Here is an 11323-nt window from a genome sequence, read left to right as displayed (position 1 = left end):
CAGGCTGGAGTGCAGTGGCAGGATCACAGCTCACTGCAGCCTCGACCTCCTGGGCTCAAGTAATCCTCCTTGCCTCAGCCTTCTGAGTAGTTGGGACTGCATGACTATGCCCAGATAATATTTTTATTTTTTGTAGAGACGAGGTCTCGCTGTGTTGCCCAGGCTAGTCTCGAATTCCTGGGTTCTAACAATCTTCCTTCTTCAGCCTTACAAAGTGCTGGGATTATAGAAGTGAGCCACCGCACCTAGCCAAGTAAATCTATTTCTATCATGGGTTACTTAGTCTGTATTCAGAACACAGAAACAAACTGCTGAACTACAGGTTAGCTTTTGAGATACCATCTGTTAGATGGCACGTATCTACGTGTTTATTGATCTTCCTTTTTTTGGTTTATCTTCCTATCTGGGAAGCCATAAATATTTAATTGGTCCTGGAATAGTTTGAACTGAAGTTAATTACAGTTAGATATCCTCCAGGTAGTCACATCTTTTTATTCAGTAACATCTAGCTACCTTCTTTTGTGTTTCTGAATTGCTACACTGTTACATTTAAGGGATATCCTTTTTTTTTTCTTTTTTAAGAGACGGAGTCTCGCTATGTTGGTTAGGCTGGTCTCGAATTCCTGGACTCAGCAATCCTTCCGCCTTGGCCTCCCAAAGTTCTGGGATTGTAAGCATGAGTCTCTGCTCCCAGTCAAGGGATATCTTTATTTTTCAGATTGTCTAATTTGGCCACTGATGATAAGAGCCCTCTGTAATGGGAGGTGCTCTCTGACTGTTACTTCCTGATCTTTTTCCTGATTGTTTTTTCTTTCCTCTTCTACTTGTGGGTATTTCCCACAGTTCCACAGAGCTTAAGCCCATGGTTCTACTTTATGTTCTCACTGAATGGGTTGTCTTTGGGTGATTTCTCTTCTTCCTGTGCCTTGAAGAACTACCTGTTGACAGTTTATTTTCAGAGTGTCTGTAGTCACTTGCCTCTCTTGTGAGCTTGGACCCTGTATCCTTTTGCCTATTGGCAAAGCCTCAGGTGTATCTCAGACTCAGCTTATCCAAAACATAATTTGCGGTCTTTCTTGCAAAACCTAATTATTGTTCTGTATACCCTGTTTTCATGAAAGGCATTAACCTCTGCCTAGTTGCCAGGCCAGAAACCTTAGCGGTGCTGAGGTATGCTGAGTTCCCTAGGAAACAGACTCTGAGATGGAGATTTGCATAACAAGTATGTACACACAGAGTATGTAGGAGTTTGCACACAGAATGTGTGCAGAAGTTTTTTCCTACTTTCCATTTCTCCCCTACAAGAGTAAAAGTTTTTTTTTGTTGTTTTTTTTTTTTAAGTATATTCATCAGGATACTTACTCCTGTCTGGATGTAGCCTCAGAATTGTTTTTAACTCAGTATCCTTGGCAGTATTACCATTCGTTAGACTAACACATGAGATGAAATCTGTCATCCAGGTCGAGTGGTGTGGTTCATACTTACAAGTATCCCTGTAGACTTCTACACACAAACATCACCAATCACAGTTGGGTGGCACCTTGCTTAGTGAGCATTTGTCTAGACAGAGGAAAGAAGGCAAGCCAGGGACGGCCAGGAGTGTTGAGAGATGAGTGTCAAGCAGGAGTGGATGGGTGAAAGTGCATGGTGTTCCAAGTGTTCCAGAAATGCCAGCCCTGAATCCAGAGCCCTCTGAAGTACCTGTGGAGAACAAAAGGTCTTGGTGCTACTAATATTCTTACCTTTTCTCTCCTCTCTTTTGCTCCAGGTTACGTTACAGCGGATATTTTGGGGGTGTTACTGCCCTAAGCAGAGAGCAATTTTTCAAGGTGAATGGATTCTCTAACAACTACTGGGGATGGGGAGGCGAAGACGATGACCTCAGACTCAGGTGAACATCAGAGAAAGGTCCCCTTCATGGGGCACTGCTATCAGTGGTCGCTCTGGAAATGTGCACTTATGTTTAGCTCTTACAGATGCCAGACTGGCAGGTCATGAGGCTGCAGATTTGGGCTCAGAGGGTGGCAGGGGGTGGAGGGAGGACAGGATGGCCCAACTTGTTCTTTGCTCGTGGCAGCTTACTCCTAGCCCAGGGGCATTTGAGGTCTAGAAGTGTTGGTGGAGGCCTCTTGGTCTTAGCAGTGGGAATCACTGACTGAGATGAGGTCCCACCAGTGAGTGAGAAGTCCTAGACTGCAGGGTCTTGGCAGCTCTGCAGTCTGGAAAAAGGCCTGCCATGAGCCCTCTGTTTTCTCTCAGATCCCAGGGGGTCCTGGCACAGTTCCCAGCGTCCAGAGTAGGGATGGCCAACAGCCTCTGGGGAGCTGCACACACTTGAGCAGGCAAAGGTGTCCTCTCTTTCTGCACTGGTCGGCCTTGCACACTGTGGGGACAGCTGGTGGCCTGACCCTAGGCCTAATTCTGGGCTGTTGGCATTATTCTCAGACTTTCTTGGACTGCTTTCTGTTCTGGGGGGCTCAAAGGGAATAAGTCTGATTGCTTCTGTCAGCTTCTTCTCCCTGAACTTGGGTTTTGTGGCTGGAGAGTTATAGTTATACCTGCCTCTCAGAAATAAGCCATTCTTCAAGAGCCTAGGGTCAGTGTCTTCCGACGTGTCATCACAGGGCCTTTCTGGCTGTCAGGAGACCCCCTTCCCTCCTCCGGCTGTTGCCTCTTGGAAAGGACATTTCTAAACTAGGGTTTTGAATGAATAGATGTGTGACTGTCAGAAATCCATTGCTTCAGTGTAAAGAACCCAAGGGCTCCGTGCTGGTCTTGTTCCCTTGTCTAGACGGAGCTGCTCAGGAGTGTTTCTAGCAGGAGGGAATGGATTTTCCTGACTCAGGGCTCCACAGAAATGGCCATAGTGATGGCCAGTAGCTCTTCACGGCCCCCTTCACCAGTAGCCTGTGTGGCCATGGCTTAGGAACTGGCCATAGGGTACCCCCTAGGTACCTAGGGTTCAGGGCAAGAATAGCAAAGACTAGTTGTAAACAGTCTTCGTCATGTTCCCCAAATCTACTTCACTGCTCAGCTAGGCTGATGAGCTGAATTTTGCACTGATCACATATCTCACTGTCTTTTGTTATGGCTACCTCTCAGCTTCAAAGTAGAGGGCAGCCACAGGCTTTGCTTTCATTTGATAAGAATATCATGGCCTTCATGGCTCTCAGTGAATATGATGTATAAACCAAAATGACTTGAACATAAAAGTTAAAAGTTGGTTGAGATTTATTACTAAGTGCTTATTTACTTACCGGTACAACAGACACCACCTTTCTTTGCACTTAAATAATGCATTACAGATTGTGACGCATGTTCCATGCAGATTATGTCATTTGAGTCTTCATATTACCTCCATATCACCATTGCCATTTTGCAGATAAGGGAACTGAGACCTGGACTAGTGAACTGACTTACTGAGGTTGTAAACAACAGAGGCTAGATTCGAACCTAGGCTTGTGGCTTTAAAGCTTGTGACCTTAAAACAATTATTACTTTTTTGTTAAAAGAAGGCATCTCTGAGTAAATTAGGGATCCTGAGAGACTTGATTTTTCTATTCTTTAGGTTATTTAAAATTAACAATTTTGTCAGGTGCAGTGGCTCATGCTTGCAATCTCAGCACTTTGGGAGGCTGAGGTGGGAAGATTGCTTGAGTCTAGGAGTTTGAGACCAGCCTGGGCAACATAGTAAGACCTCATTTCTACAAAAAATTAAAAAAAAAATTAGCCAGGAATGGTGGTAGGCATCAGTAGTCCCAACTACTTGGGGGGCTGAAGTGGAAGGAATGCCTGAGCCCAGGAGGTCAAGGCTATGGTGAGACTTGATTGTGCCTCTGAACTCCAGCCTAGATGACAGAATGAGAACTTACTAAAAAAAAAAAATTATCAGTTTTCTTTTGAAAATGACTAACTTTAAATTGACGTATCTCCTTTGTATCCTAGTGGTAAATGTTAAATGTGAACCTTTTATGGAACTTTTTGTGGAGGCTTAAATGTGAACCTTTTACTGCCTGAGGTCCCACCATTATAAGAAGCCTGAAATTTTAGTTTTTCTTCTCTTTTTTAATACCCAAATAACCAAGCTATGTGTGACATTGTATGTGTGTACATTTTTGTAAGCGATTCTTTTTAAGCTCCTAGTAGTAGATGAATAGATTTTAAAAAAAATCTCCTTCATTATTCTTCTAGAGTTGAACTCCATAAAATGAAAATATCCCGGCCAAAGCCTGAAGTGGGTAAATATACAATGATCTTCCACACCAGAGACAGAGGCAATGAGGTGAATCTAGAACGGTAAGTCCTGGACTCGTGTGCCTGGCCAGCTACCCACCTGGTCTTCTGTCAGTGAGGACTAGGCTGAATTCAATTGGATACATTAGTTCATTTTCTTAAGACATTTTAATTAAGGAGATTTTCAAAAAGGTACTGCCCCGTTACTTCAATAGTTATCAACTCGTGGCCTGTCTTCCTTCCCTCTATTTTCTCCTCCCCTACTGGATTATTTAGAAACAAATCACAGATTTCATGTGTAAATACTTCAGTGTATATTCTCAAAATATAAGAGGTTTTAAAAAGGAACCGCAATACTATTCTCATACCTAAAAAATTAGCAATACCTCAGTGTAATCAAATGTCCAGTCCATGTTCAGATTTTCTTGATCTCATACATGTTTTATTTTTTTAAGTTGCTTTGTTTAGATCAGTATCTAAATAAGGTCCACATTGCTTCCCCCCCACTTTTTCCCCTTGCAATTTATGTGTTAACTAGGCCATTTGTTCAATAGAATGTCTTGCATTATAGAGTTTGCCAATTGCATCTTGGTGTTATAACTTAATGTGTTCCATTGACCTCCATATTTTCTTGTAAACCAGGAGTTAGATTTCTCTACATTTCTGGAGACTGGATTAGATTCTGGATGCTATTTTTGGGCAAGAACGCGTCATCAGTGGTGCTATACCTCCTTTTGTGTCACAACAGGAGTATGTAATGTCTGGCTGTGTCTTTTTGTGATGTCAGGATTGATCTGTGAGTTCAGGTATCATCATCCTGACCCATTTATTGTAAGATTCCCTGCCAGTGGTTCACCTGATGACTTTAGCAGCCATTGATACGTGATTCCTAAATTCATTATTTAATTAGGGGTTACAAAATCATAATTTTTTTTTTTTGAGTTGAAGTCTCACTCTTGCCCAGGCTGGAGTGCAGTGGCATGCTCACGGCCAACCCAGCCTCGACCTGCTGGGCTTAGGTGATCTTTCCTCCTCAGTCTTCCAAGTAGCTGGAAGAACAGGTGTGTACTACCACATCCAGCTAATTTTTTGATTTATTGTAGTACAAGGTCTCACCAAGTTGACTAGGCTGGTCTCGAACCCCTGGACTCAGGTAATCCTAGTGCCTCGGCCTCCCAAAGTGCTGGGATTACAGGTTTGAGCCACTGAGCCCGGCCAAAAATCATAATATTTTAATTCTGTCCTTCTTTCTGCATTTATTTTATTTTTTCTACAAAGAAAGACTTGCCTTCATTTATTTGAATACTCCAGGGTATACTTTTTATAGGAAAGACAGAATGAAGGGAAAGAATCAAGCACAAGGTCTTACTATGTTGCCCAGGCTGGTCTTGAATTCCTGGGCTCAAATAGTCCTCAAGCTTCAGCTCCCAAAGTGCTGGGATGATAGGCATGAGCCGCCAGGCCTGGCCCCCAGCATCCTTTAGGGTGTGGTTAGTATACTTTTATTTATTTATTTATTTAGAGTTGGGGTTTCACTCTGTTGTCCAGGCTGGAGTGCAGTGGCATGCTCATGGCCACTGCAGTCTCAACCTGCTGGACTCAGCCGATCCTTTTGTCTTAGCTTTCCAAGTAGCTGGAACCACAGGCATGCGCCAGCATACCTGGCTAATTTTCTTGATAAATTGTAGAGATGAGGTCTCACCAAGTTTCCCAGGCTGGTCTCAAACTCCTGGGCTCAGGAAATCCTCTCGCCTCGGCCTCCCAGAGTGCTGGGGTTATAGGCGTGAACCACTGCATTCAACTGGTATACTTTTAAATACTCAAATTGTCTTACTCTTTGACCAATGAGATATTCAAACTGGGTCTTGAATCCCCTTAGGGTAACCACAGTAGTCTTTCAGAGTGTCTTTCCCTGTGCACTGGTGTGACAAGATGTTCTAGGCCCATCTGGTACTTTTAGGCTTATTTTACACTTTTCCTGTCTTAGGAATTGGCCTATTTAGCAGATAAGCCAGCTCTTTATGAGACCCTGATTGAAAGATGTATGTTTCTGGCCAGGCTTGGTGACTCAGCCTGTAATCCTAGCACTTTGGGAGGTTGAGGTGAGTGGATTTTCTGAGCTCGTGGGTTCGAGACCAGCCCGGGCAACTTGGCGAGACCTTGTCTCTACAGTACATCAGAAAAATTACCTGGGCATGGTAGCACGCATCTGTAGTACCGGCTACTTGGAAGGCTGCGGTGGAAAGATCGCCAGCACCCAGCAGGTCAATGCTGGGGTGGCCATGAGTGTGCTACTGCACTCTAGTATGGGTGACAGAGTGAGACTCCAACTCAAAGAAAGAAAGAAAGAAAGAAAAATGTATATTTCTTTGTTCTGATTTTTCCCCTAAATTTTTGAACAGAATTAAGGGACTTTTTAGCCCTTTTATTAGAATTTACATTTTATTTATTTATTTTGAGTTGGGGTCTCACTTTGTCACTCAGGCTGGAGTGCAGTGGCACGCTCACAGCCACCGCAGCGTCAACCTGCTAGGTTCTAGCCATCCTTCTGAATGGCACGATCATGGCTCACCATGCCTCAAATTCCTGGGCTTTGATGATCCTTCTGCCTCAACCTTCCAAGTAGCTGGGACTACAGGTATGCACCACCATACCCAGCTAATTTAAAAATAGGTGTTTTTTTTTGTAGAGACAAGGTCTCACTATGTTGCCCAGGCTTGAACTCGTGAGCTCAAGCAATCCTCCCATCTTGGCCTCCCAAAGTTCATACGTTCTACATTATTTTGGAGACCCTTATGCTAGTTAGGTACTCCCTCTGCCTACAGACATAGCATTTCCCCAGCAACACTGAAGGATTTGGAGAACCCCTATAGCTCATCTAATGATCTGCTAGCAGCAGATGACATATGCTGCTGTATCAGTGTTTCTTGTACATCCTTCTTCTTCTTTTTTTTTTTTTTTGAGTTAGAGTTTCACTCTGTTGCCCAGGCTGACGTGCAGTGGCATGCTCACGGCCACCGCAGCCTTGACCTGCTGGGCTCAGGTGATCCTTTGTCTCAGCCTTTCGATCCTTCTATCCTATATACTGGGGCTCACTGAGTGAGGTGACTTTTTTCATCCTTGATACTCAAGATCTCAGGTGGGGTCTGACACACATGAATACATGGCTATCATTGGTGTCGGTGACCTTCAGTGGGAAAAACAAATTCTTTTCAGAGTGTCTTTCAGGTACAGTAATTTACAAAAACACTTCTGCCAGGTTTCTGGGCAAGGCAAAGAGCAATGGAGCCATAATGTTAAATTCTTGTCTTATTGTTCATATTTGTTCTTTTAATCTTTAGGATGAAGCTCTTACATCAAGTGTCACGAGTCTGGAGAACAGATGGGTTAAGTAGTTGTTCTTATAAATTACTGTCTGTGGAATACAATCCTTTATATATCAACATCACAGTGGATTTCTGGTCTGGTGCCTGACCCTTGATCTTTTGGTGACACATGGAAGGACTGATTATTTCATTGCAATAATCTTGGCCTAGAGACATTCCCTAGTAGCACACATTAAGAACCTGTTACAGCCAATAGTTGGGCTGAATTTTTCCTTTTTGTATTTTCTTAGCAGAGCTCCTATTGATATGGAATGTCAAACAGTCGTAACAAGGTAGCTTTCTTAGTTGTTTTGATGATGAGGGTTAAATACTATAATATGGACGCTTGAAGGACTAAACATACAAGGACCACTCAAAGGCGATGATGACAGCTGCTTGAGAACTCTGGTCAAAGGAGATTTATTTAAGTTCGAAGTAATGCATTATGGGGTAAAAGGCCACTGGAAATAAAGTTGCTGAAGATCTCAGAGAACCAGAATTATTCTCCTCCAAGGTACGATGTATTTCTGTTACTCACTTATCCTGCATGGTCACCTGTGAAGCAATGGGTCCCAGGTGAGGAGAAGGCCACAGAAGAGGGGAGACAAACTGAAGAAGGGAGATGCAGCAAGCTTAGGAATGAAGAAGTGACAGGAGGGCAGAGTGTTGGACGAAGAGGTGGCTGCAGCTGTGCTGGTGACGGCTGTGGATTCTCTGCAGAGGATGCGCCTGCCCAGATAAGGCCTTCTAGGACTAGCCCAGCAGAGAACACTTTATCTACTAGTTTTTACAGAATTTTTGTAAAATGATTTTGTACCTGTAGGGTATGAACTAGCAGTTTACAAATTATATATTAACTAATACTACATCTATAAAGTACCTCTGTAATAAAATATGAAAAAGCTTTGGATGTTCCATCTTGTTTTTTATTTGTTGTTGTCATTGGAGGCCTACACATATTCATTTCAGTATCTGCAATTCTAAGCAGCTTAAAAATGGAGCAAATGGGCCGGGCACGGTGGCTCACACCTGTAATCCCAGCTTGTTGGGAGGTGGAGGCAAGAGAATTGCCTGAACCCAGGAGTTCGTGACCAATCTGGGCAACTTGGCAAGACCATGTCTCTATAAAAAATTTAGCTGGGAGTAGTGGCATGCATCTGTAGTCCCAGCTAATTGGGAGGCTGAAGTAGAAGGATTGCCTGAGCCCAGCAGGTTGAGGCTGCAGTGGCCGGGAGCGTGCCACTGCACTCCAGTCTAGGCAACAGAGTGAGACTTTAACTCAAAAAACCAAACCAAAACCAAACCAAAACAACAACAAAAAAAACCCACACAGAGAACAATTGAAACAAAACCACAATCTGCCCTCCCTCCTTTCCTCCCCACCTCCTTCCTTCCTCTCTTTTTTTTTAAAAAAGCATAAAAAAAAGGAAAGAAACCCCTCCACTTTCTCTCTCTCATCCTTCTGTCCTCTCCCCTGTTCCTCTTGTGCATGACCTCCTTGTACAGCTGCTCCAGTCTTGTGGTGGGCACCTCTGTGTCTCATTCTCTGGGCCTCTCCAAGTCTTGTTCTCTTTATCCTCTTGTCCCTTCTCCTTTTCTTTTCTTTCTTTCTTTTTTTTTGTTTTTTTTGAGTTGGAGTCTCACTCTTTCACCCAGACTGGAGTGCAGTGGCCGCTCCCGGCCACCGCAGCCTCCACCTGCTGGGCTCCGGCGATCCTTATGCCTCAGCCTTCCACGTAGCTGGAACTACAGGCACGTGCTACCACACTCGGCTAATGTTTTGATTTATTGTAGAGATGAGGTCTCACCAAGTTGCCCAGGCGGGTCATGAACCCATGGGCTCAGGCAGTCCACTCACCTCAGCCTTCCAAGGCCCCTTCTCCTTTTCTGTAATCCATAGTGGGAATAGCAGGGCTGGTCTCAGGGGCACACCTGGTTGGTGATGGACTAGTAAGGGGTTGAGGTGGCTTTTGGGAGCAAAGGCTTGGGAAGCCTCTTATTTGGGAGGATGGTGAGGCCATGGTAGTGATTTGGGCAGTGGCAGTGATTTGAAAGTGAAGCCACCAGCACTGCTGTGCTTCCTGGGGGAGGAGGGCATGGCATGGGGGAAGAATCTAAGAAAGGTAACAGAAGGTAGATACTGGATCAGAACAGCAATGAGAATATATATATTTTGCTTAGATAAATGGACACATAAATAATGTAGACATGGATGTTCTTAAGTAAGTATTATGCTTGTTTTGCAAGTCCCAAGGGCTCTCCATCGTCATTATTGTGTGACACCTTAACTGTTAAACTTTAACATGAGTCAGTGCCGGCAGGTAAGTAAAATATCTAATCCTTCCCAAGCAGGGAGAGGAAATAGGAGGGTTTGAACCTACCAAGAAAAATAGGAAGAGTCACCACCTAAGGGGAGAAGGAGAGTTTGAAAGGAAAATATATTTTATTCATGTGAAAGGTTTACCTAGGGCTAGCCTGGTTTACTTTTCACTCAGTGCAAGAAGTAAAAGTTGTGGTTTTTTTTCTTTCTTTCTTTAGCAAAGAAATACCCCAGGATTTTCATGTTTTTGACCCAGACCACATGAAGGAGCTTCATTCTTGGAATATTTGCCAATAGGGCTGTAGTGTTCTGAGTAAGCCTCCCATGTGCTTTCTCCTCTATTTTTCTGCAGAACACTTCTCAGATTTCTGTCCCAATTTTAAAAATTATGAATATGTTAACAGATGATAATTATGAGGCTGTGGATCCCTCCCTGATCATGGTTGGGGAGAGTATTGGAAGAGGATAGTGTGTGTGCAAGGAACTGAGGGATCCATTTTTTGTTGTTGTTGTTGAGTTGGAGTCTCACTCTGTCACCCAGACTGGAGTGCGGTGGCCGCTCCCGGCCACCGCAGCCTCGACCCGCTGAGCTCTGGCGATCCTTCCGCCTCAGCCTTTCAAGTAGCCGGCATTACAGGCATGTGCTACAACGCTCGGCTGATTTTTTTATTTTTTTATTGTAGAGATGAGGTCTCGCTGCCCAGGTGGGTCTTGAACCCATGGGCTCAGGCAATCCACTCACCTCAGCCTCCCAAAAGCGCGGGATTACAGGCTGAGCCACCGAGCCCAGCTGAGGGATCCATATTTGAGGATCGGGAAATGGTAATATAGCTAACACCATGTGGAAACTCCTTGTGTTTTTTTCAGCAATTTAATAAGGCATCTACATTTTCTTAAATGTTGGGAACCACTGAACTATGCCTTTTTCTTTTCCTAAGATCATTCTTTCAACGAAGATAATGTACTAATCATTTAACTGACTTATGAAAATTCTTGAAGTGGAAGATACTTTAAAAAAAAAAACTTTAATGCCACTATTGTGGTACTTGCCCCGCACTGAGGGGGTCAAAATCTGGTGACCGGCTAGAGGAGATGGGTGGGGGATACATGGCTGCCTGCCCACTCATTGTTACCTTCCTCCCTGCTCTTACCTCCCCATGGGCCGGGGAGTTTGACTTCAAAGGAACCGAGCTTCCCCCAGTTTCTGCCTTGTGCGTTTTTTTCATAGTCAATTGCCACAAAGAGGCCACACGTTTCGAATATTGTAGAGACAGTTAGCTATCCTACAAGGATTATATGGAGGAAGACTATTTGGATATCACAACTACTTAACACAAAGAGTGTGCTGCTTTAAAGTTTTTACTGATTTTCTTCTCACCTATACTAGTGTTTATTTTTATAGTAC

General features: G+C 43.9%; 1 protein-coding gene across 1 annotated transcript in view; it reads left to right on the top strand.

The window, feature by feature from the left end:
- B4GALT4 (beta-1,4-galactosyltransferase 4) overlaps positions 1-8513 on the top strand; it is a 26258-nt gene extending 17745 nt beyond the window's left edge. The window contains exons 5-7 of the mRNA XM_008055184.1: positions 1769-1891; positions 4192-4296; positions 7575-8513. Coding sequence (XP_008053375.1) covers positions 1769-1891; positions 4192-4296; positions 7575-7707 — 361 coding nt within the window. The 3' untranslated portion in view covers positions 7708-8513. The remainder of the gene's footprint in view (positions 1-1768; positions 1892-4191; positions 4297-7574) is intronic.
- Positions 8514-11323: the final 2810 nt, after the last annotated feature.

This window comes from Carlito syrichta, unplaced genomic scaffold (assembly GCF_000164805.1).
Source record: "Carlito syrichta isolate Samal-C Ts95f unplaced genomic scaffold, Tarsius_syrichta-2.0.1 Scaffold301763, whole genome shotgun sequence".
In the NCBI taxonomy this organism is placed as follows: domain Eukaryota; kingdom Metazoa; phylum Chordata; class Mammalia; order Primates; family Tarsiidae; genus Carlito; species Carlito syrichta.
This window is presented reverse-complemented; position numbering and strand designations above follow the sequence as displayed.